We start from the raw sequence: 26,414 nt of genomic DNA on the forward strand, positions 1-26,414 counted from the left end.
TTTTATTCATTTCCATTTGAAAATAATTTATGTCGAAAATTATATTTTGCTGCATATGTTTTAGTTTCTAGAAAAAAATACTAAGTGGAAGAAATACTGGAGAGTTTCAGCTGGCCAAGGGCATCACATACAGCTAACCTGGTACCACAACGGTGACAAAATACAGCTCTCTCCAGAACATTATAATGGCAAGGGAGAGAGAAGATCTTTACCTTTCTTTCTTTACCTTAAAGACTCTTTATCCTTCTTTAAAAAGTAAGAATAAACCAAAGAAATATTGTAAAGGCTTGCCTGGTATTTGCTTTTTCTCTTTTACTTGTTCAGCACCCGTGTCTGTTCCAGAGTCCCTGTGCTTGAGGGTCTTTTAGATATTGTCTCACTACAAGCAATTTCTACTACCTCACAGCTGAAAAGTAAATGAAATCAAATGCTGGTTTATGAGCCATTGTCTCTGAGATCCTCTTCCTTTCCTCAAAAACTGTTCATTTCTTTAAAGTCCCTTCTGTGAACCCAATAGCAATTTATTGATAAGCAACACAGTCATAAAAAAATCATAAAAAGTTGAAATGACGTCTTGCTAAAATATTCGTTTTTATTCATTTATTCATTCAAAACATTCACCTGCAGTTCTTACACTTGTCTTTAATCTCACTTTGCCCTCTAGTGCCCATTCTGTTGTTTCCTGCACTGTAAAGTGCCCTGTTGGCTGAAATACTTCAAAACATATTTTCACTTGATGATGAGATTGTTAAGGATAGTTATGAACCATAAAGGAAGTTTTGGGGGATGAGCTTTTCTGAACAATCAGTGATCCGTGATTTAACATCTTCCCACTTCCAGCAAGTGAGGCAGAAAACCCTGGGATCCTTCATGAGAGGGCAGTTGAAAATATTTCGTGTTAAGTTTCAGTAAAAATGGGGCTGTTTCAATATGGGTTTACTGCATTTCAGAAGTCACCTAGGATATCAGAACCAGAAAGCTCAATAGGCTGAATGTCCTTTTATAGCACGGGCTTGCAGAGGTGCAAAAACAAACGAATAAACAAACAAAAAGCCACCCCAAAACAAAAACAAAACCAAAAACCAAGCAGTGGAAATCAGATTTCTAACAGTCTGACAGACGTTCCAAGTACTGTTAGTTACAAAGCACAAGAAATACACTTCAGGCTATAATACGTCTGGTGGGATCTCACCAGGCAGAAAAATGGCTCTGATTCTTTTCTTTTTCCCTTTAGTCTTTCCGGTTATTCTGGATCATGGTGAAGTTGTTATCAGGTTGTCTGGTATTTCAGCTTCAGACCTGGTATCCGTTGCTCTCAACACTTCCTTTACCTCGCATCCATGCTGGCAGAGAGGAGGGCAGGTATACCCTGCAAAAGAGACCTGTGTCACAGATATGGTACATGACATCTGGACTACCATTGCTATAGCTCTTACCAGTCCATTTTTGTATAGATTCACCCTTGCATTATCAGTGCTTTGAATAATACTACTACTTCAAATGGCTAGAGACCAGGGAAAACTTTAAAGTGGCTCCTCGCTAGATGCTAGAAGCAACCCCTAGCAATGTCAGCCCTTTGTGACTGACATTTCCTTTCCTTGGGAACTATGGCCATGCCAACTCCGCCCTGTTTCTTTATGCTGGAACCAGAAGCCTGTGTCCAGAGTTCATCAGCTTTGGCTACGGGAAATAGCAGCTTTTTTTTTTTTTTTTTTAAACATCTTTTTACCATAATTCAATTGGTAACACAGCCTGGATGTAACTCTTCTCCCTCTGACTAACAAATAGCAAGAAACTAGGGAAAACACAATCATTTGAAATGGAGTTAACCAGGGACAATTTCGCAAGGGTAAAATCCTGATTTGGCCTTGCAGAAATCAGTGGACTTTTGCCAAGTATAAGCTGGTTATTTCAAGGAATTTGTTTATATTGCTAATCGAGGCTCTGTGGTTTGGGGGGAAAATTTGCTGGAATACATGTTTCTGTGGGTCAGTTTATGAGCAAAGGGAACGAGGCAGTAGATTTCAAGCAACAATAAAGGACAGTACTGAATGGAAGTGAATTGGAATGGAATCAAATTTGAGAAAGCAGTTAAAGTGAATTGGAAACATAGCAGGATGGAAAGAAAGCCTTCTCCCCAGAAAGTTAGATGAAGGAAAGGTACTTTAATTAAAAGTAAGAGTATGCAACTGAGAAGTTAGTGCAGAAGCTATAGTTATTGCAAACAATTTATTGTGTGGACAATTCCTTCTAGAATTACTTTACCTCTTTGAACAAAGCAAACTTAGAATGGACCAAATGTATAAAAAGATACATTCTTAGAAAAGAGCATACAGCACTTGAAAGAATAATAAATAGTATCTACCTAAACCAGGCCCATTTAAATAAACAATACACTACTTTATTTTTGATGAGGACTCATTCAGTACAAATCTAGTAATTCCTCTAAAGCGATGATGTGTAGTCCTTTCACAAATAAATGATTCTCTGTATATCAGTGAAATAGAGATGGAAAGGAACAGCACATTTTCACAGCAGAAAACACCATGCAATAACCTTATTTGTCATAATTATCATCCTTTCCTATGGAGTAACCCTCACTGAAAAGTCATACAGATTATTTTATAGGTAGTATATACATCTTGCTCACCAAATAAACTGACATCGAATAATATATTACATTTTCAAAAATAAATATTAGCAGCACAATCATTTAAATATGATTAAAGAGGGCTAGAAGCTTTTACACAAGATAGACCATAGAAAAAATATTAAATGTAATTAATTTTAAAGCTAAATTATAACAGATCAAAATCTTTGTACCTTAGTTGTAAAGCTTCCTCACGACTTTATCAATCAATTGAAGACATCTCCTCATTTCTGCACGGCTGATCTCCCAGGAGCACAGGTTGTGTTGCTTGTCTTTAAGAAAACAGTCTATCTTTTGGAAATACTTTTTCAGTTTCAGCCTGTTGACTTCTTTACTCCAAAAATACTGGGTCTGCTTCTTGGTTACACATGCCTCCAATTGCTCAATTTGATGATAAAGTCCATTTTGGAATTGTTCTAGAGCTGCCCCATCCCAGGCAGCTAGAGTTAGATTTTTGCTAAAGATGTAGAAGATGTGTTGGAAGATCTCTTCAATGGCCATTTTGACAGTTTCTTTCTGTTTGGGCTTTAAAACCTGCTCAGGAAATCTGAAGGACATTTTCTCTCTTAGACACTGTTGAGGAAACTTTTTGCCCATTTTGTCCAAAAGTTGCAGGCTGTTCTCAATCACTTTTCTTTGCTGTAAAGGAAGGTGATTACAGTTAAGACTTGACATGGTGGTGGTGCACAACAGAATGAGGCCAATTTGTACCAAGCCAAAAGTGTTCATGGTACAGATAAGCTGCTATGCTTCTCCTTTCCTGTGTATGAATCCTAAGAGACAGGCTGGATTGCTTTGAAGGTTATTAATAGGCGTCTCTGTTTCTTCAAAATCTTGAAATTTAATTATTCTGTAGGAGAAGTTTTCTTTCATCATTTTTTGGTTTTTAAGGTCTTCCCCCTTGTGTATGCTTTTGACACTTACCACTTTCATTTTCTGCTTTATGACTTCATTGTCTTTTTTTTGCCACTTTCTTTTTATTTCAGCTGGATTATAGAATGTTATGTATATCTTAGGCTGTATGTGTATCTTAGATCCCTCTTCCTCAAAAATTCTGTGGTAACTGTACTGAGAATTTAAAAGAATATGTTAGAGAAATATCCTTAGTTTCTTAATATTTTAGCAGTGGGAAAACATGTTGAAACACAACACTGTCAATGATGGGCCAGGGACCTGCCAAGAACTACTGTTAGCCTCTCTCCTTGACAGGATTTACACTCCCAAAATTCAGCTGAGCTTTCTCTACCTATTTTTATTCAGGGAAATTATTGTCTTTCTCTTCACCTTTCATCCGTTTAAATTCAAAGGACAATAGTCCTTTGAATATATCACTAAAAGACATGTATATATAAAAATATGTGTATTAGTATTAATATAACTATATGTATGTTGACACATGTATGATGGTAATTATACGGGGCCTTTTAGAGACTGTAAGTGCCATGAGAATACAAATATTCACATGGAAACATGTTAGATACTTGGATAAGACACACTTTTTTCTCCATATGATCAATTGAGTAATAATATCAATGCCAGTAGTGCACAAGTCTGAATTCTTATGTTAAATGGAGAGAGAACAAACACAGAGACAAAAAATGCTCTAAAATTCAGCCATTTGCTTTCTTTAGCCATATAGTAGAATAGGTCAGCACTATCACAGCACATTGTGAAATCTTGCTCCTGCCTTTGATTTTATTTTGATGAAAGCAAGTCTTAAATTAACATTTAGCTGTTTCTCCAAGCCTTCTGTACAAACATAGCTCACTACAAAGGCAGCCTACAAAGGCAAGTGGATCATCTGGATCAAGACGTCCAGATAAACTGATTTTTTAGTCTGAGATCTGGCTCTGTATTTCTGTGCAGCTGTTGCAATGCCACCCATCACTATGTGGCTGGCTTCATTCTTAGTCTGGTAATCACTCTGAGCAGATTTATGGTACTGTTTTAGGGCTTCCTTTGTGTTCAGCACATATGTATTTGGGAGGCTTTGAAATGCTATAAATTAAGATGAACGCAATTGTTCGCATGAGGAAAATCTTTTGATTTCCTCCTGTTACTTTGATTTCCTCCTGTTACTTAAGCAAGCTTGAGTTGGATGTACTGCCACTGTGAAGAACAAATGAATCCCCTGTCATCACTTTGGAATGGCAGTATTAAACAAAAAGGGTAAGAACAGCCAAAGCAGGACATAAAGTGAGTAAAATGGGACCAAATCTTTTCACTTAGTGGGAATGTTCAATACTTGGAAAAATAGGCGTAAAGTGCATTGCTGTCATTAGATACAAAATGGCCATGGTGACATATTACATGCAAAAATACAGCTGTAGAAGTTATGTACATATTAAAATCATCATTAGATCAATTAAAAATGTACCTAGTTTAAGAAAAATGTTTCATACTACTACAGCACCTTCCGTAAGTTAACTCAAGTATATTTTTCAATGCTATAATCATTATATGATCTTAATTCTTCTACTGATGTTAAACAGACAAACTCGTTCACATTTATTATATCTCCCAGGTACACAAGTTCTTTCTTTCCTCTTCCAAAATACTTTTTACAGGTTTCCCTTTGTACGAAGAGCTGTACATGCCGTTCCCACTTTGTATCTTTTATAACAAAAAATTGTTCTTCCCCACTCAGTTTCTTATCTTTTGTACTGTGCAGAGTAACAATATTGCGTAACTCATGAAAGTCTTCTCTAATCATCCATCTTTATTGCTTAATTCAGAAACAGTTCATTAAAAGTAATTACTGGAAGAGGCAGCTGAGTGCTATGAAGCTGCAGCACAGAATGCTTTTGTTATTTCTCTGTGGTTGAAGCAAAGCCCACTCTAACCTAGAATGAAAAGAGGAAATAGGTTTTCAAAGCACAACTGTATTTCCAAGTAGACCTAATAGATCATTCGTGTAAAAAGAGTACCTGATCTGTGATTCCATGCAAGCAACTCTGTCTTAAAAGGTCATCTTGCTGCATGTATTCATTGCAGGAGTGTAAGACTAGAGATAAAAAATATGCACAATTCTGTGAATTTCTACCACCTTCAAATTGCCACAGTTCACTTCCCTAAAGGAAGTTTGTGTAATGCAATGAATATTTGGGATGACTATTTGCTGTCCCTTATTACATGGGGTCTTTTACCTCAGGCACCAAGGCAAGCGTTAAGTCTAAGCTACATTTATGCTGGCAAATGGAGCCATGCATGGGAACATTCCTGCAGAATAGAAACGCTGATTCTCCAATCAAAACAACTAGTTCCTCTCAACATTTCATCTACTCTCAGTTTCCTTTCTCCTTTACCTCATTCAAAACACACTGATTTTAAGAGGTCAGCATGCCACCAAGGAATCCAAACAGGCTGAGCTTGTCACCACACACAGTATCTTAATAAGGGAATTTTACATGATTAATACCATCTCTGGAGCCGCTGCACAAGGATGGATAAGGATAGGAAATTTATGTACAAAATCTGCCATATGAGGAATACGTTAGGTAGTTTTAAATGGTTAAAACATGGTTAATTTAGCTTACATGCTACAATTTAATTCACAATCAATATCACAGTCTGCATTAAGAAGATAAGATCTAACTCAGCTATGTGACCTTCCCAACTTGCCATACCATGTAACTGTTTTGTCTTATGCTGGAGTAATTCACATAAGTAATTTGTGTAGTAGATGCTTGCTTTTGCAAAGTATTGTTTCATAAAATACGATTCTACAAATAGAGGCATTAACTAATAACTAACAAAAAATACTACAAATAAAGTTTACCAGAAAAGAGATTTAACAGAGCAGTCCTCAATGAAGCAGCAGCAAAGGGAATTATCAAAACCTACCTTTTAGAAGCATGGTAAGTTAAAAATAAAATATTACAATTTCCCTTTATGACACTAAAGATTTGTTGCCCTACTTATAAAATATACTGTGGGTTTGCCAGCATTTTTTTTTTCTGCATAAAGAGGAGCAGGACCTAAACTCCATTTTGTAAGAAACTAAATTAACTGGAGTATATTTAATTTCTTGTGTTGACAACTTGGACACCAGCACTCACCAAGGGTGTCTTTTTGACCTCACTGAGGCTCTTGCATCTTGCTACATGAGCAGTCAAAACCACTGGGCATAGACAGGGTCTTTGGCTGCCTTGCTGGATGTGCCTTGATTTACCAGGCTGAATGGGCATTTGCTGTGTAGGAATACTCAGACTTAAACTCCTGAGTACACATGGCCTTCATTTTTTAGTAAGTAAATTTTTAAAGAATTACCGGACTATGACCAACAGCTGCTTTCATAAAATAGAGGAACTCTCACACTCATTTTATACTGAGAAAAATTACAGGTCATAGAATCATAGATTATCCTGAGTTGGAAGGGACCCACAAGGATCAGTGAGTCCAGCTCCTAGGTCCCCAAAGGACCACCCAAGAAATCAGACCATATGTCTGAGAGCACTGTTCAAACGCTTCTTGACAGAAGCAAATGCACAAGATAAAAACGATTTTAAAACTCTTCTATTTATCACAAAAAGTCAGACACTATCAGAGATAGGTAAGCATGGGAATAGAGCTTTTATTGAAATCTAAACAGAATAAAGGCTGCCCTGGAGAATACCATGACAAAAGCCATAAAAATATTTGAGTATATAAAAGAAAAATGGGAAAAAAATAAATCCATATATAGATAAAACACTGAAAAATAACCTAAAAAAAAAAAAGGAGAGGCAAGTATATAAGCAAATTCGCAAAAATACCTGAGGCAGATGGAATTTTACAGTTACAGAGACAAATAGCAAAATTCAGCTCAGACCATTTTGGCAGGTCACAGGCAGTTTGTTAGCATGATGCATTTAAAGGCCAATTTTTTCCTTTCTATAGCATCACAAGGGTGATGAACACCAAATAGTGTCCCCTGCAGAAAGTTCTGAGGCAGCAGAGCAGGGTAGTTGGCTCCTGGAGGTGCAAGTCTGGGCTGAAGGAGTAAAGAGAACCAGTGTAGGGCATGGTCCTGAGAAGAAGAAACATCTGGGAGAGGAAAGGGAACCAACTGCAGCCTTAAGAGTATTTCCAAGGGACCCAAGCTCCTCTCTCGCCCATCTGCCCTGCTGCCCCAAGCTGTAGCTGACCCTCTGCACAGCGACAGGAACAGAATGATAGCGTCCATTAACATGTGGCACCGTGACTGGTGTCATCGCCAAAATTTCGGGTTCTTTGGCGACAGGAAGCCTTACATGACACCAGGCTTGCTGGCTTCGGACGGGATTCATCTTTCCCAATGGGGGAAGAGGGTCCTTGGTCATGAGCTGGCAGGGTTCATTGATGGGGCTTTAAACTAGATTCGATGGTGGAGGGGGATATCATCAGGGATGCTAGCGGTAAGGTACAGGATGACATGCCATCCCGCTCACGCCAGCTGAACACCAGAGCCAGCAGAGGATGCCCAGAGCCTAGAGAGGGAACAGAGTTTAACAGGAGAGCTGCTGTGGGCCCACATGGACGAGTTATAGTTGCCCCATCCAGAAAGGCAGATGCATTGGGAGCCCAACTCAAATGCCTCTACGGAAATGCACGCAGCATGGGGAATAAACAAGGGGAACTGGAGATGTGCATGCAGTTCCAGGTCTGTGATCTTGTCGCAGTTCCTGAGACAGGAGGGGACAGCTCTCATGACTGGAATGTGGCCATGGACAGCTTTATGCTTTTTAGGAAGAACGGGCCAGGAAGGTGAGGTGCTGGAGTTGCTCTTTGCATGAGTGAGCGACTGGAATCTATGCAGCTCTGCCTGGGGGGTCGAAGTGCAAGTCAAGAGCCTATGGGTGAGGATTAAAGGGCAGGACAGCAGGGGTGACATCGTGGTGGTGGGTGTTTACTACAGGCCGCCGGATCAGGAAGAGGAAGTGGATGAGGCCTTCTACAGGCAGCTGCAAGTTGCCTCGCATTCACAGGCCCTGCTTTTTTTGCAACCCTGGATTTCAAGAGAGCAAACTTTGACCTCTTCAGGGACCTAATTGGAGGACTCCCTTGGGCCAGGGCCCTAGAGGAAAAGGGGGCCCAGGAGAGTTGGCTAATAGTCAAGCACCACTTCCTCCAAGCTCAGGATCCATGCATCCCTACAAGGAAGGAGACAAGCAAGGGGGGCAGGAGACCTGCGTGGATGGGCAATGAGCTCTTGGGAAAACTTAAACAGAAGAAGGAAGCGTACATGATGTGGAAGAAGGGACAGACCACGTGGGTGGAATATAGGAACATTGTCAGAGAATGCAGGGATGCAATGAGGAAGGCTAAGGCCTGCTTAGAATTAAATTTAACAAGAGACATCAAGGATAACAAGAAGAGCTTCTTCAAATACATCAGCAGTAAAAGGAAGACTAAGGAAAACATGGGTGCGCTGCTAAATGAGGCGGATGCCTTGGTGGTGGCAGATACAGAGGAGGCGGAATTAGTGAATGCCGTCTTTGCTTCAGTCTTCACTGCTAAGGCTAGTCCCCATGCACTACCGGAAACAAGAGAGAAAACCTGGAGAGAGGAAGACTTTCCCCTGGTTGAAGAGGATTGGGTTAGAGGTTATTTAGGCAAGCTAGACACCCACAAATCTATGGGCACCAATGGGATGCACCCAAGGGGGTGAGTGAGTTGGTGGATGTGATTGCTGGGCCACTTTCTATCATCTATCAGTGGTTAGGATCATCCGGAGAAGTCCTGAATGACTTGTTAATGTGATGCCCATCTATAAGAAGTATTGTAAGGATGAACTGGGGAACTACAGGCCTGTCAGCCTGACCTCGGTGCCAAGAAAGGTGATGGAGCAGATGGTCTTGAATGCAGTCACACGACACATGCAGGACAACCAGGGGATCAGGCTCAGTCAGCATGGGTTCATGAAAGGCAAGTCCTGCCTGACCAATCTCATCTCCTTCTATGACCAGGTGACCTGCCTGGCGGATGAGGGAAAGGCTGTTGATGTAGTCTACCTAGAATTCAACAAGGCCTTTGTCATGGTCTCCCACAGTATTCTCCCAGAGAAGCTGGCAGCCCACGGCATGGACAGGTACACTCTTTGCTGGGTTAAAAACTGGCTTGACGGACAGGTCCAGGGAGTGGTGGTGAATGGAGTGAAATCTGTCTCGCGATCGGACACGAGTAGTGTTCCCCAGGGGCTGGTGTTGGGGCCCATCTTCCTTAACGATGATTTGGACAAGGGAATTGAGTGCTCCCTCAGTAAGTTTGCAGACGACACCGAGCTGGGGGGAAGTGTCAATCTGCTGGAGGGTAGGAAGGCCCCGCAGAGGGACCTGGACACGATGGGTTGATGGACAGAGGCCAATGGGATGAGGTTCAACATGGCTGAGTGCTGGGTTCTGCACTTTGGTCACTACACCCCGTGCAACACTTCCCACCTATCTGATGCTTTGGAGGATGTGTGCAGATCTGTCAGCTGAGACTAAAAGGGATGTAGTTTTGAGAACTGGCCCTGGCTAGTAAGCCATCCTCCTTCTGTTGGCACAATCCTCATGGGAAGGGTGATATAGACAATTAGAGGAGGAATTTTTCCTACTACCAGAAGTTATCTGGACATCACAAGCTAGCAGCAGTGGAAATAAAATGGATGAGGAAATGATGAAAGGGGGACTGTGATGGTTCCTCTTCCTTTCTTAGTTAAGTCCCACTTTGGGAAGCAATAAATACCAGAAATGCAGGGGGAAAAAAAAAAAAGGAAAAAAAAAAAAGCCCTTGTTAAAGAATTCTTGCAACTACCTTGTGGGTGATCTCTCTCCATGCCATTTGTCATTTTCCTTCCAGCTAACTTGGGGAAAGTCATGTGGACATCCCCTCCATGCACACGCATGGAGAGAGACTTCACCTGTCCCCCTGTGTGGTGCCTCAAAAAAGCTCCACATCAGCTGGGTTCTGCTTCCCAAGTGGTGGTGTCATGCTGGCTTCCCACCATATACTTGGGTTCCTAGGGCATGGTGGGGGACTCTTCACGCCCTGACAAAATACCTCATCCCTTTCATAACATGGCCAGTACCACCTAACACACCTGGTCCTGGCTAGGTGTCCCCAGGTTGCCATCAGACCATTTGGTTCTCCTGAAACCACAACGTCCCAACAGTATTCCCAGCCACACCACAGTGAGGACTTCCTCCAGTACCTCCCTACACCTGAGGAACCTTGGGCCACCTGACACCTCCACAGTCCCCCATGTCCTGACTGCCCTATCTGCTTCCAGCTACTGTGAAACACCAGTGCCCAGTTCTCAGGTTTGGGTACCCGCATGAAGGTTGCCCACAGCCCTTACACATAGCACAAGCCTTCACATGTGTGTGTGCTTCCACATGTCTCCCACAGACTGGGCCAGAGCACCAGGGTGCCATGTGTCTGGCAGAGCAGAAGACTGTGCTTAGGAGGGCACATAGGACAAGGAAAGGCTATAGCTGATCCTCTCTTTTCGCTTGGTTAGGAGACACCCCTGGAGCTCACAAAAAGTGGCAAGCCTGACAAAGGCCTCTGCTTGAGGCACGCAGAAACTGGCAGCTCATAGAGGGCTGGTGAAATGACAGCACTCTGTACCACATTAACAGACACATCCCACTGCTCTGGTTTTGTTGTTGTTGTTGTTGTTTTTGTTGGTTGGTTGGTGTTTTTTTTGTTTGTTTTCTTGTTTTTTAATTTTAATTCTTGTTACTAGAATGTCCCGAAAGGTTCCTGCACAGCGGCATTTTTTTCGATTATCTTTCCATGAATCTGCACCCAATAAATGCAGGTATACCCTGCTTTTCCCCAGTTGCTCTGAATGACATATACTTTTTTCATATACTGAAAGGCACTGGGGGTCTTGTTCTGCAAAGTAAAGAGAGGAAAAGTGTCACTCCAGGGCTGGAAAGAGCCACAGTGGTCTACAAGTGTCTTCCTCTGCCAGCCTGGCCCCTGCTCTGGGACCAGCTCCCGCCTTGGCTGAGGAGATGCTTTCTCTCTGCTTCCCTTCTCCCACACCTGGCCTCTAGAGCAGGGTGGGCAGGATCCCTGATACCAAGGGAAACAGGGCCATGGGAATGTTTTGCTGCAGAGCAAGGTATTAGCTGTCCTCCCTGCCACCTCCTGACCAGCTGGTGCTTGATCCCTGTCCTGCCACCCCTTCCCTTCCCTGTGTCCTCTGTGTGGGCCATGTGGCTGTGGACCACTCCTGCACATGGGGTATCTATGTGTGCTACTGCGAACAGTCTCGCCCTGCCTGTCACTGTCTCTGGTTCCACCAGTACACTTCTGAGTTGGATTGGCCCCATGGCTGCTCCAGTGACTCCAGCTGATACGTCCAGCACATTTACACTAATAACAGCAGCAGGTGAATACTCACTGAAAGCACCTATGACCATCAAGGAGAGGACTGTCATAGTCCTCTTCTTCAGCGTGACAATATCTTACTGGAAAAGGATAGACTCCTGATGTTACCAGTGCTCAAGAAGTGTGTTTGACCCCTTTAGGGGGTATTTTCTCTTACAAACTGAGAATGAGTAATTTTTGAAGTCATCTGCTGTCAAAGAACTGACAGAACAGACCCCAGAGGTGCAGGATTCCTGTCAGCCCGCTTCAGCACGTCAGGCAGAATGGGCTGAGAGGAAGTGCTACAAGAGCACCCTCAGAAAAGAGCACCCTCAGAAATTCGCTTTCCTCCTCTGGGAAGAAATCAAACAGGTAGAACTGTGAAAACCTAACCAGGGAAAGACACACTTGGGCTGTCTTTGTGGTCCACCTGACTTCTCTTTTGCTAAGGAGGCTGACTGTGTAATATTTGAGAAGAAACTCTTCTTGTATTGGTGTGTCCTCCACAGGGCCGTGTGTAGCAGCAGCCATTTAGTATGCCTCTCACCAGCCTCTGCAGCTCCATACCACCTCCGCCAAGCCAGAAGCCGGTAAAAGCAGTGGTGAAGCCTCCCCCGGCAGGGGCCCAGCCCTGACACCAAACACTCCTTAAGCTACGCTTAAGTTAACTCCCTGGTGGCTGAGGTTTTGGCCAATGACCTATGCACACAGAGATACACTGCAGCCCTGGCAGCATCCAAGCTGGTGCCAGTGAGAGCCGTGGCCTCCTAGTGGGGAGCACCGCCAGCCTCCCCTACCTACCCTGACCCAACTGGCATCCCCGACTCTATGGCAACTTTGGACAGGTACTGGACTCACACGGTGGAGATGCTGGTGCTGATGCGTCCCTGGAGGTAAACTGGGGCAAGAGTGTGGCGGTAACAAATACAGAGAACCATTCCTGGCAAAGATGCAGAAAAAAAGCCTGAGGATACTTCTCCAGGACACCTGCATGGGAATGAGTCAGACCCCTGCAGGGAGCTGGGCCTCAAGACTCGATCTGGCACTTGTTTTCCCAAGAGAGGAAGACCTCCTCCAACCTCCACAGCACAAAGACTTTTTGCTCCTGATGTCTCTGCCTGGCTGCCAGGGAGGTTAGAAGGACCCACAGCCTCCCCACACAGGCCTGCAGGCTAAGCAAGGGATTTGGGGCAGGAGGAGAAGCGTGGTGGGGAGAGCTTCTTTACACTGACTGGTATGCAGGTAACAGGCCTGTGGGGCCATGGGAGCTCCTGCCCTGAGCGTCAAAAAAGGAATGCTGTGAAACAGCTCTGTGTTGGCTCCCAGGCCAGGTGGCATCTCTTTGCAGACAGCAGGAGCTCCCTCAGTGGCAGAAGTGGGAGATGGGAAGGGCCCCACAGGCGCTTCAGCGGCTCCCCCTCCTGCTGGAGCTCCCATCCAGTGCATCCATGCTACTGCTTGCAGCGGGCGAATACTCACTGAGAGCAGCTGCAAAGGTCAGACAAAGGAGCGTGCAGAGCCTACTCTTCCTTTTGGTCATCTCTTTCCTGAAAAAGGGAAAGGGAGTCCTGGTGTTCCCTGTGCTCAGGTTTTGGAGCAGACCCCTTTAAAGAGGAAATGACACGTTGAGAAGCAGCAATTTTGGAGGTTAGCCACTGACAAAGAACCAGCAGAGCATCCCCCCAAGCACCAGGCTTTCTCTAAGCTACCTTCAACACCATGAGTAGAGCTTGCCAAAAAATTTTTCCAATAGCACCTCCAGAAAAGGCGTTGCAGTAATCCAGGGCAGAAAGCAGGTCTACCAAGGGAAAGCAGCTCTTGGTCAGGCTTTGTAGTGTGCTTTATTTTTCCTCTGCTACGGAGGCAGACCTTGTTATACTTGAGATGAAACACCTCTTGTTTTGGGACATCCTCCACTGGGAGGGCGTAGCAGATGCAGCCATTTACTGCTCCACTACTGCAACTCTCACAGCCCCACACCCTCACTTCCCAGCCAGAGGCCTGGATGATAGGTTTTGTCTACTGTTAAGTGTGAGTATGAGGACTTGGCTCCCATTCTCTCCCAGGCAGCTGCCATAGTCCTATCGGCACCCAGCCTGCTGCCAGTGAGAGCCACAGTCTCCTGGTGGGGAGCACCGGCAGCCTTCCGTACCTGCCCTAACACACTGTCATCCATGACACTATGGCCACATCAGAGAGGTGCAGTACTCACACAGTGAAGAAGCTGGTGCTGAGGTGTCCCTGGAGGTAGACCAGGGATGAAGTTGGAGTGTATACAACCCAGAAGACCATTCCTGGCAAAGATACAGAAAAAAAAAGGCTGAGGATCCTTCCCAAGGACACCTGTCTGGGAATGAGTCAGACCCCTGCGGGGAGCTGGGCCTATGCGCAGCCTTCCAGGGGCAGTGGCAGGGGCAAGGGCAGGGGCTGTGGCAGGGTTGTGGTTATGTCCTGGAGGGCTAGCAGCCCGGCAGTGGGCCACCAAGGGCCAGGCAGGATCCCCTCACAGGCATTGCATTGATGGCATGTCCTGGGTAAGAGGTCAGCTTGAGGCTTTGGCCTCGCAGCTCCTGTAGTACTTGGGTACCCTGTGCTTGCTGCACCATCCTACAAAGCCTTGGCAGAATGAGGCAGCGCAGAACTTACCCTGAATTTCTGCAGCGTCACAAGAGCAGCTGGCTTGGCCTCGCTGCATCATGCCCTGGGCCTTCTGAGCATATGTGAACCTGTAGGAGGAAAATGACAGAGCCCTGCTGTGCAACGTCTCAACGCCATGGGAGCTAAGGCAGGCTGAATCGGCAAGTGTGGAGGCGCTGGCTAGAAAGCACGTCTTAGGAAGTCTCCCAGGAGATATCCCCACCACAGTGAAAACTGGCAGAAGCAAGAGCAGCCAGGCAGCACCTCACTCCATGTTCCCTTGGCACCCTGAGCCTGTGCCAGCAGCAGCACCAGTGCAGTTGAGTGAGGAACCTGGAAGTGCTTTCAGCTGAACTTCTTCCCTGCCCACAGTAGGCTTCCTGGGAAGACCCATGGCTGTTGCTCTGCACCGAGCCCTCTTGGCAACCCCGCCATGTCCTGTTCAGCCGCACCATATCTCTGCTTGTGCAGCCCACCAACTCATGTCTCCAGGATTAACAAACCCTGACAGGGTGCTGACAGCTCCTCTGCTTGCTGGGGATCTCGGTGCCCCTCATGTTCATCCCCTGACACCTGTCAGGGAATGAGTCAGACTCCTGCAGGGAGCTGGGCCTATTCACAGCCTTCCAGGGGCAGGGGCAGGGCTGTGGTTATGCCCTTGAGAGCCAGCTGCCTGGCAGTGGAGCACAGAGGGACAACTCATGTCTCCAGGAGTAACAAACCTCCCTCCTACCTGCTCTGAGGAACCTTGCAGGTCCTGGTTTCTGCCCCTGCTGGGTTGCTGCCAGCTCCTCTCCTTGCTGGGGATCTCAGTGCCCCTTGTGGTCTTGGGGGAGCCTTTCTCCTCCCCAGGACACAGAGAAACCAAGCTCTCTCCCAGCTAATGTCACCTCCCCTTCAGCTACAGCAATGTTGCTGACCCAGGGCAAAGACACACAGCAAAAGCCCCACACCAATCCCCAGAAAAAGCGCGCCTCCCACGGGCACACAGCCACTGGGACAGCACGAGCTCCTCCACCAGGAGGAGCACGGTTCATGACACCGTAGTAATTTCAACTACTGCTAAACAATGCAGTGCTTCCCGAGCGCCAGGTTTCCCTGGTTTCTCAGTGTGCCCACTGAGGAACGTAGTCTCAGGGTAGGCAAGAAGCTGGGAGAGGACAGAGCTGGCACAGCTGACCCAAAACGACCAAAGGGCTAGTCCATGCCATTTAATGTCTTGCTCAGTGAGACTGCGGTTTTAGTCCTTCCAAATTGGCCATTGCTTGGAGATTGCCTGAGCAGTGGCCTGCTTGTGGTAGGTGCTGAGTGTCTGCCATCGCACTCTTTTTTTTTTTCTTCCCTGTTTTCCTTCACTCACTAAACTGTCTTTATAACAGCCATCAGGTCGTCTTGCGTTTGCTCTTACCATTCCACCCCTCAGCCCGCGGTGGGGGGAAGAGGGAACAGCCCTGCGGGTGCCCGTTCAGTCTCAACCCCCTTCACCTGTTCAGGCGGGTGTTGGCCTCATGCTGATCGCAACTGGCAGTGCTGTGGGAGTGCGCAGGGTGGGGAGGGGTGGCGTGCTGGCAGCGCAGGAGGAGTTGGGGGCTGCCCTGAGCCGGTCACAGCAGTGTCCAGCTGGCTCAGCAGCAGACACCACCAACCCACCACTCTGAACGGGCCAGCAGGTTTCCTCCTCCAATGCTCAGGGAATGAATGCCTGGGCAGGTCAATGGCAGGCACCCTCCACACCTCCCTGTGCTCCTGAGGGCCTCCTCACACCTCTCGGATCCCCTCAGTGCCCCCCCCGCCACCTAACCCAGTGTGGGCCCCCTCCACCCAGAGTCCCCTGTGCGGCTCGGGCTGGGCAGAGATGGAGGCCAGACCCTGTGAGTAGGGAGGGCACCATAAGGTGAGGGTGTGGCCAGAGGAGGGCCTAAACCTGGCCCTGGCCCTGCGGTGCCAGCCTGCCTCCAGCACCAGGGGCTGCACAGGCAAAAGCAGAGCCACGGCGCCCTCTGAGGGGAAGGGGGCATTGCTGTGAGGAATCATGGCCTCCAGATAGTGACTGGCAGCAACGCCATCCTGGGACAAGGTGCGGGCACCTGGAGTGCCAAAATGTTAGCGTTCATGAAGACACATAATCCACAAAGTGATTATATGAAGGTGCTTTATTAGGCGCCGGAAGTTAGGGGCATGCCTGCCCAAATCTAACTTCGTCTGATTCGTTCTCTTAGTTCTCTTTTATCTCCTAAGATATTGTATATGCATTATGTTTCACAACTCATCTATGCATGTTCATTTCCTAGCTCCACCTAGCCTCGCTTCATATGGTAATTATCAGTCCTTCTGCGCTTGCATACTACTCTCTGGTGGTCGTCCGGGTGGTCATTGGGATGAAGTAAGATGTCTTCATCAGAATTGAACTTTTTAAACTTTTCTTCTTACGCATGCTCTCTGAGCCCTCGGTCTAAGTCCAAACCGCAAGGTTGGTTTGATCCAGTTCCCAGGGTCCAAGAGACCCCAGTTATCTAGATGTCTTGCAAATTGGGCATTCTTTTAATCCTCCTTACTCCTCATCATGAATCGGTTTATTCTCTCATGCTACCCTTGCACATATATTTTGTATCTTCCAAGCGCAGCCCCGGAACAGTACATCGCAAATGTAACATATTAAGCAATATTAAATTATTTCATCTTCTATTACTAACAAAAAGACTAAATGTCTTTTATGTGTCTCTTATGGCAGCGTTGTCTCCTTTAGTTACGTTCGGAGAACACTCGGGGTCAGAGTGAAAGTGAGGAATTTCTGTGTCAGGCAGAAATAGGCTGCTTGGAGAAAGCCTACGAAACAGTAGTGCTCTGCATCACATTAACTGACACATCCCACTGCTCTGTGTTTGGTTTTTAATTCTTGTTTCTAGAATGTCCCCAAATGTTCCTGCCCAATGGCATTTGTTTCCATTATCTTCCCATGAATCTGCACCCGACAGACATATGTACACACGTGAAACAGCTACGTCAGACCCAGCCAGGAGAAGGTCCCTTGCAGTAGAGAAGTACAACCAGCAGCCCCTGGCTAGAGGCTGACCATGTAGTACTTGAGAAGAAACTCCTCTTGTATTGGTGTGTCCTCCACAGGGCTGTGTGTAGCAGCAGCCATTTAGTATTCCTCTCGCCAGCCTCTGTGGAGGACTTGTTAGTGTTAGGTCAGAGGTTGGACTAGGGGATCTTGTAGGTCTCTTCCAACCTAAATGATTCTGTGATTCTGTGCCCTTGCCCTGCAGAGACAGCACTCCTGTAGCTGAAGGGGAGGGGACATCAGCTGGGAGAGAGTTTGGTTTCTCTGTGCCGTGAAGAGGAGAAAGGCTCCCTAAGATCATGAGGGGCACCGAGCACAAGCCTTTCTTTGCACAAGCCTTTCTTTTAGACAAACTATTTTCTTTGGAACAGTAAAAACTTGCATCCCTCTCTTCAGCTGGTACAAGAACCTCAAGGATATTCTTAGTATCTTAATTTTGTCTGCAAAATATTATGTCCAGCTATTCATCAAATCCATTAATTCGATCTTAATTAATTGGATTTTAATCCAATTAAATCCAATAAAATCCAATATAAACAAACAGCCCACTATCTTGAAAAGCAAAGAAATGTTTCCTAATGCCTGGCCCTTCCCTGGCACAGCTCTGTGCCTTGCCCACGCACCCTGCCATCAGTGACCAGGAGCAGAGATCAGCACCTCCCTGCTGCTTCCCCTCCTCAGGGAGCTGCAGGGAGCCATGGGGTCGCCTCTCAGCCTCCTCTTCTCCAGGCTGATCAGCCCGAGTGTGCGCAGCCTCTCCTCACGGGCATGCCCTCTGGGCCTCCTGCCGGCCCTACTGCCCTCCTATGGACACCTTCAAGTACCTGAACACCCTTTTTATGCTGTGGAGACCAAACTGAATTTCATTCCCTGGAATTAAATGAAATGAAACAGGTTTGAAACCCCCTGTTAAAATTCCAGCCTACAACCATGTTCAAGGGGAACTAACAAAGAAAATTCAGTGCTGCTTAAGCAAGTGCAATTTCTTTCTTTTTTTTTTTTTTTTTCTTTAATAGCAGCAATGAACTTACGCATGTTGAGCAGCACAGGAGCAAATAGTTTTTAAGTTTGGCTCTACTGAGTTATGTCACAAAATATAACTTAACTAATCCAGAACCCAACAAAATAAGACAATAAAGAAAGAGCTACTTTGTCTTACGCATTCTATCATGGCATAGAGAAAGCTGGCCATTCCAAGACCAAAGTCTATTCTGTGGATGCTAGCTGATATTTGGTTTCTCTTAGAATTCAGACATAGGAGGTTATACTAGCAAAACTGAACAGACTCTCCTCATCCTACGGAATACCAAAACGTTCTTTCAAAGTTCAGACACCCTAATGCTCCAAGGAGAGCAAAAGCTGAACATTTCTCCCTTTAACTCCATTGTTAACTTGTAAAGGAGTAGTACTTGTTCTGTGTTACATGGCACTTCAGAAAGTTCCAACACCTGCTACTAAAAATTGGCTGAGCAAAATAAAGCCACATACTGCCAGAATTCTTTACAGACTGGATTCCAAACTCAAGAGCAGGTTAGGAGAAATGGCTCTGTCTTCATTTCTGCTTTGCCACATGAACTCTGAGTCAACCCATCCCTCTACCACCAACCCTCTGGACCACTCTTCCTCCATAGGGAAAGAATAAAAGTAGAAGAAGAAGCAATCCTGAATTTTCTCTCACTCCTACAACAAAGAGGGCAAACAGATGAGCTTCACATCAACATTTAGTTTTGTGTGTCATCCACAAAAGAAGTTCTTCCTCATATGGAGATGAAACCTCCTGTGGTTCAATGTATACCCATTAACCCTTGTCCTATCACTGGCCACCACTGAGAAGAGTTTGACCCCATCCTGTTTATATTGTCCCCTCAGGTATTTGGAGACATTGGTAAGATCCCCTCTCAAACTCCTCTTCTCTGAGCTAAACAGGCCCAGATCACTTGGTCTTTCCTCATAGGACAGGTGCTCTAATCCCTTAATCATTTTTGTGGCTCTGTGCTGGACCATCTCTAGAAGTTCTGTGTCCCTCTTGTACTGGGGAGCCCAGAACTGCACGCAGTATTCCAGGTGTGGCCTCACCAGAGCTAAGTAGAGGGAGAGGATCACCTCTCTCGACCTGCTGTCCACACTCTTCCTGATGCAGGCTAGGATCCTACTGGCCTTCTTGGCCACATGGGCACACTGCTGGCTCATGGTTAACTTGTTGTCCACCATAACTCCAAGGTCCCTCTCCACAGAGATGCTCTCCAGCAAGTTAGCCCCCAACCTGTACTGGTGCTTGGGGTTATTCCTCCCCAGTTGCAGGATCCTGCACTTGCCCTTGTTGAACCTCATGAGGTTCCTCTCCGCCCAACTCTTCAGACTGTCCAGGTCCTTCTGAATGGCCACACAGGCCTCTGGTGTGTCAGCCACTCTGCCAAGCTTTGTATTGTCTGCAAAGTTGCTGCAGGTACACTCTGTCCCTTCATCCAGGTCATCAATGAGTAAGTTGAATAGCACTGGACCCAGTACTGAGCCCTGGGGGGTCACCTAGCCACAGGCCTCCAATTAGACTCAGCACCATTGAGCACAACTCTCTGAGCTCTGCCATCCAGTCAGTTCTCTATCCACCCCACTGTTCACTCATGGATCCCACGCTTCCGGCGCTTGCCCAGGAGTATGTTATGGGAGGCAGTGTCGAAAGCCTTGCTGAAGTCAAGGTAGACAACATGCACAGCTCTCCCCTCATTCATCCAGCCAGTCGTCTCATCATAGAAGGCTATCAGGTTGGTTAAACATGACTTCCCCTTGATGAATCCATGTTGATTGCTCCTGATCTTTTCTTCAATGTGCTTAGAGGTAGCCTCAAGGATGAGCTGTTCCATCACCTTTACAGGGATGGAGGTGAGGCTGACTGGCCTGTAGTTTATTGGGTCTTCCTTCTTCACATTCTTGAAGACTGGAGTAATGTTGGCTTTTTTCCAGTCCTCAGGCACCTCTCCTGTTCTCCAAGACCTTTTGAAGACGATAGAGAGTGGCTTAGCAATAACGCCTGCCAGTTCCCTCAGCACCTTTGGGTGCATCCCATTGGTGCCCATAGATTTGTGGGTGTCTAGCTTGCCTACATAACCTCTAACCCAATCCTCTTCAACCAGGGGAAAGTCTTCCTCTCTCCAGGTTTTCTCTCTTGTTTCCGGTAGTGCATGGGGGCTAGCTGTAGCAGTGAAGACTGAAGCAAAGACGGCATTCACTAATTCCGCCTCCTCTGTATCCACCATCACCAAGGCACCCGCCTCATTTAGCAGCACACCCACGTTTTCCTTGGTCTTCCTTTTACTGCTGATGTATTTGAAGAAGCTCTTCTTGTTATCCTTGATGTCTCTTGTTAAATTTAATTCTAAGCAGGCCTTAGCCTTCCTCATTGCATCCCTGCATTCTCTGACAATGTTCCTATATTCCACCCACGTGGTCTGTCCCTTCTTCCACATCATGTACGCTTCCTTCTTCTGTTTAAGTTTTCCCAAGAGCTCATTGCCCATCCACGCAGGTCTCCTGCCCCCCTTGCTTGTCTCCTTCCTTGTAGGGATGCATGGATCCTGAGCTTGGAGGAAGTGGTGCTTGACTATTAGCCAACTCTCCTGGGCCCCCTTTTCCTCTAGGGCCCTGGCCCAAGGGAGTCCTCCAATTAGGTCCCTGAAGAGGTCAAAGTTTGCTCTCTTGAAATCCAGGGTTGCAAAAAAAGCAGGGCCTGTGAATGCGAGGCAACTTGCAGCTGCCTGTAGAAGGCCTCATCCACTTCCTCTTCCTGATCCGGCGGCCTGTAGTAAACACCCACCACCACGATGTCACCCCTGCTGTCCTGCCCTTTAATCCTCACCCAGAGGCTCTTGACTTGCACTTCGACCCCCCAGGCAGAGCTGCATAGATTCCAGTCGCTCACTCATGCAAAGAGCAACTCCAGCACCTCACCTTCCTGGCCCGTTCTTCCTAAAAAGCATAAAGCTGTCCATGGCCACATTCCAGTCATGAGAGCTGTCCCCTCCTGTCTCAGGAACTGCGACAAGATCACAGACCTGGAACTGCACGCACAACTCCAGTTCCCCTTGTTTATTCCCCATGCTGCGTGCATTTACGTAGAGGCATTTGAGTTGGGCTCCCAATGCATCTGCCTTTCTGGATGGGGCAACTATAACTCGTCCGTGTGGGCCTACAGCAGCTCTCCTGTTAAGCTCTGTTCCCTCTCTAGGCTCTGGGCATCCTTTGCTGGCTCTGGTGTTCAGCTGGCGTGAGCGGGATGGCATGTCATCCTGTACCTTACCGCTAGCATCCCTGATGATATCCCCCTCCACCATCAAATCTAGTTTAAAGCCCCACCAATGAGCCCTGCCAGCTCATGACCAAGGACCCTCTTCCCCCATTGGGAAAGATGAATCCCGTCCGAAGCCAGCAAGCCTGGTGTCATGTAAGGCTTCCTGTTACCTAAGAACCTAAAATTTTGGCGATGACACCAGTCACAGTGCCGCATGTTAATGGATAGTATCCTTCTGTTCCCATTGCTGTCAGTACTGGGGAGAATGGAGAAGATGACTTGCGGACCCAAGTTCCTGATCATCTGTCCCAATTCCCTGAAGTCCCTTTTGATTGCTCTCGGACTATGCTTTGCCATTTCTCCTCCCAGATGTAGGACCAGCAATGGGTAATACTCTGAGGATCAAATCAAGCCGGGAAGTCTCCTGGTGACGTCTGTAACCCAGGCCCCAGGAAGGCAGCAAAATTCCCTTAGAGGATGGTCCTTCTGTATGTTGGACCCTCTGTTCCCCCTACCATGGAATTACCACAACTAAACCCCACCTTTTCTTCCTCCTGTCTGCAGTCGTGATACAGGGGGTTAGCCTTTCTGACCCTAGCAGTATCTCTGGTGCAGGGGAATCATTGCTTTCTCCATCCATCAATTGCCTTTCAGCCTCCAGGGCCTAGTACCTGTTGCTCAGGTGTACATGATAGGGTGAGATGGGTGAAGGCGGATTTCTCCTGCCACCTCAAGTCTGGACTTGTTTCCAGTCGTTCACATCTTTGCAGCTTCTGCCTTGTGTCTGCTGAGGGACAGATACTGCATTCCCTTCTCGTTGGGGAATTCCTGGTGCCTTTTCTTGTTCAGAAGAGGCCAGAGCTTGGCACCACCATTCTCTCTCTTTGTATTCCAGATGCCCCTCAGTTTTTGCACCTCTTCTTGGAGCTCAACTACGATGCTGAGCAGGTACTTCCACCTGCTCACATCTCATGCAATTGCTATCTCTGCAGCTGCCCTCAGCACCCCCTGCAGCCTGAGACTGGACTTTTTCAGAAGCTCAGTTTGGGTCCCCACCTTCTTTTTGCCAAGTGTGATCATGCATGGCCTTTTGCCAACCAGTTTCCGTGACCGGTCTCTCACAGAAGCTCACCACTGTGACCTAATCACACGAACTGCCGCGCAAACTGCCATGCCGTGCTATGACTGCCCCTGTTTATGCACCCTGGTCCAGGGGCTGCCTTTGTACAACAGAGGAGGGGCCCTCCTGGCTCCACCAACGCCTTGTCAGCCACCCTTGCGAGAGCTGCCAGGTCCTGGTGGTTCCCTCAAGTGGCCTCAAAGCAGAAACCCCCCTGCCCACCACGATCCCCCGCTGTGCTGCAGGACACGTCTGCCACACAGCCGATCGCCTGATCATAAAATGATCGTGACTCATTTTAGCATTCTTATACTCAACCAAGCTATTAGCTACAATCTGATGTTTGCAGTACATAACCATTGCAGAGACAGAGTTGTGATACAGATATTTAGGTGAACCCACATCTAAAAACAGCTGATACAAAAAATGTTTTAATGTCAACAAATTCTCCCTTGAGTGTAAAAAGGCTTAATGAAAGTCAACTACGGTGAGCAGCCATTTCCTCGTCTGAGATGCATCTATTCCTTTGTTTCAGCAAGAAAATTCTACCCTTTGTACTTTTTAAACAGCATTAGGAAACCATGTTTTCTATAGCGAGTAAAAATAATTTTTCTACAACCTTTTAAGAAGTTCTGTTCCATATAGCAAATTAAGGATTAAAAGAAGGAAAGGGGAGGCAGAAGTTAATATGCTAAGCGCTAAATGTCATAGTTCTGTGTTGGTATTATTTTAAAATAGAAAAAAAATAGATATGATGCTTCAAAACACTAGGAAGATATATCAACAGTGCAGTTTTCCAGTTACTCGAATAGCAGAAGACGAGACCTGGAACCGAACAGTGCACTGCTGCAAATACATTTACAGAAGTCAGAGGTTCTAGCAGACTAATGCTGTTCAGAAGAAAATTACGAAACACAAGATTTGTCTAGAATATATCCTTTATTATTTGCAGTCTGTGAAAATTTTAATACATGATTGAATTTCTACATCATTTTCTCAGTTTCAGCACATCCTGGTCTTTTCCAACGAACCCAGTCAATTGCACCTTTATTATGTACAGTCAGAATTTATGACATATTGCATATACATCTACAAACTTAGAAAAACAACACGAAAAGTAAATTGTTGCCATTAAATTGATAAAAAAGTTAGGTAAAAGAGTCAATCCCCCTTTAGTGTGTTATGACTTTGCACAAGTATCAGATGTCAAAATGCACAATTTAAAATGCTTCTTGTTAAAGGCACTTACTGTTCTTTAAATACACTTTCAAATTTAGTTCTATTGCATCAAAAAGTGTATCTCCTGGATCATACTTTCATAACACAGCAGAACAGCCCCAAAAGGCAGCATTAATAAAAGGAAAAAAGAAAAGGTTTTCATCGTGTTAAAATATTAAAATACTAAGAATTAACACAAAGTTTTAAACAGGATTTGGTCCTTGTAAAACAGGCAACAGCATTTAGGCAATAGTGATTTCTTTTCTTAGATGCTAACAAAATAATATCCCCAAAAAACAAAGTCTTCCAGTTTCAGTGTATGGATATGTCTAAGTTGTGTAGCATACCTACTAATGATCCCCAACAAAAACATAGCTTCTCAAGACTAACTACTGCTCCACTTTGGCTGTGAGAGAAGAAACCTCAAAACAGTGTTATACTTCACATACTAGAAAGCCTACAATTCTGTGTCTCTGTATCTGGATGGCTGTCCATAATACCCCTTTATAGAGTGGTCTGATAGCTGCCGGCGGTACTCTTCCTCCTCCTCTGCATCGCTGCCACAACTGCCACGATTCTCTAGGTAAGGTCTGGTAGGAGGTTTCTGTGGTTCTGGAGGTCGGCAGCTAACATAGCAAGACAAGAGAAAAAGAGAGAGAGTGTTTACTTCTATTCTGAAAAGCTGAAGAAAATATATATCCAATATTGATTTTACGGCCACATACAACCTAGAAAGGCACATGGAGCACATGAAGCCCCTCCTAGCCCTTTTCACAACATCATTTGCATGGCCATGGTAAGCCTCCACACAGGGGCATGTTATTTCCAGCAAGCCAGAGCTTCATGTTCTGATTTGATCCACTCAACATGCCTGGAAGAATGACAAATCTAAAAGTATTAACTGCTCCACCCCTCACCCACCCTGTTCAAGAGATTTACAGTGCTTTATTCCCTGAGCACAGAGGTTTTCAAGCTCCTGCTGCTACCCCAACTGACTGACATTTTCCTCACACTTTTTTGCACCATTCTTTCTATGCCTGCTTCCTTTTTATGCATCTTCAGTCTCCTGTCTCAGGGTCTGAAGACTTCTTGCGTGACATTTCTTAACTTGACAGACTTCTCTCTTCATTCAAGGTTCTTACTAGGGCTCTTATTCTTAAAAAATAAGCAGAAATAACCCGTATATTTGCTATTTATACATTGCGATGCTACCCATTTACTGTGAGACTAAGCAGATATACATAGATAAAATCTGCCAAGGAAGGGCATTTCCCCAGTTTCAAAAGCCATTATTTTTGCAATTCCATGCTGTACAAAAATAATATGTTGCCCTCTTTCCATACTGCCTCTGTGCTCAGACACTTCTTCAAGGTCAGTCATTAACATTTCTCCAACATGGCAGCAGCACTGATTTCTGTAATTAAGCAAATAACTCTGGATATGCAGTTAAAGGTGACTTTTTTTTACTACTTCTTAAAAAACTTGTAAACCTACATAAAAAGCATGCTGTTTTGAATCCAGCAAGAAAACCTGTAATTATTACTTTGTTTTCAATTTTTGCATTTTAAATTATATACTACGACATCAAAGGATTTGACTCTTTAGAAAGAAAATGTCCCACTTCTATTGGTTGTAACTAAGAAGCAAGAGAAACTCAGACCTCTGCAGAGCAGAAAACAAAATCTATCACACAGTGTATTAGCTCCTGCATAGGTGACTACCCAGGGGTAAACTGACACCATGATCAGCCGATCCAGAACTCACTGAATTTTAATGAAAGACTCTCCAACTTTCATGAGACTCCAGTCAGATTCAAAAAAGAGAGTTCTCTCCTCAGCTGTACCTAGATGACTGACTTCAGCAAGGTTTCATCCTTGGTTTCCTTACCCACACAATAAATCTGCAGTTGACTAAGCACTTAGGTAATTAAGCATTAAGTAATTACAGTGTTTCTTCCTAGGTAATTCAAATACTATGAAGAAACTAAAAAAAAATCCTGAAAACAAAAAGTTCATTGAAGTTTTGCCCCACCTATACAGTAATCTTGGAGGCACCACAACAAAGCAATATACCAAAGTAGGATTGTTTTTTATGAAAAAAACTGGCAAGATCAGTTCCT

The 26,414-nt window shown here is 45.5% G+C and overlaps 2 protein-coding genes across 7 annotated transcripts in view; both read right to left on the minus strand.

Moving 5' to 3' along the window:
- Positions 1–633: 633 nt before the first annotated feature.
- On the minus strand, positions 634–3,407 carry LOC308186197 (interferon alpha-2-like). Its single transcript, XM_080575235.1, has 2 exons — positions 2,824–3,407; positions 634–1,369 (listed from the first exon to the last, which is right to left on the minus strand). Exon 1 carries the CDS (start codon positions 3,377–3,379, stop codon positions 2,825–2,827), a length of 555 nt encoding a protein of 184 aa, XP_080431361.1. The 5' UTR covers positions 3,380–3,407; the 3' UTR covers positions 634–1,369; position 2,824.
- Positions 3,408–23,997: 20,590 nt separating this feature from the next.
- Positions 23,998–26,414, minus strand: part of TJP2 (tight junction protein 2) — a 65,720-nt gene continuing 63,303 nt past the window's right edge. For all 6 annotated transcript variants that reach the window (XM_080574289.1, XM_080574290.1, XM_080574288.1 and 3 more), the window contains one exon: positions 23,998–24,921. In XM_080574289.1, the coding sequence (XP_080430415.1) occupies positions 24,753–24,921 (169 nt within the window). In that variant the 3' untranslated portion in view covers positions 23,998–24,752. The remainder of the gene's footprint in view (positions 24,922–26,414) is intronic.

This window comes from Anser brachyrhynchus (assembly GCF_964034855.1).
Source record: "Anser brachyrhynchus genome assembly, chromosome: Z".
Taxonomy (NCBI): Eukaryota; Metazoa; Chordata; class Aves; order Anseriformes; family Anatidae; genus Anser; species Anser brachyrhynchus.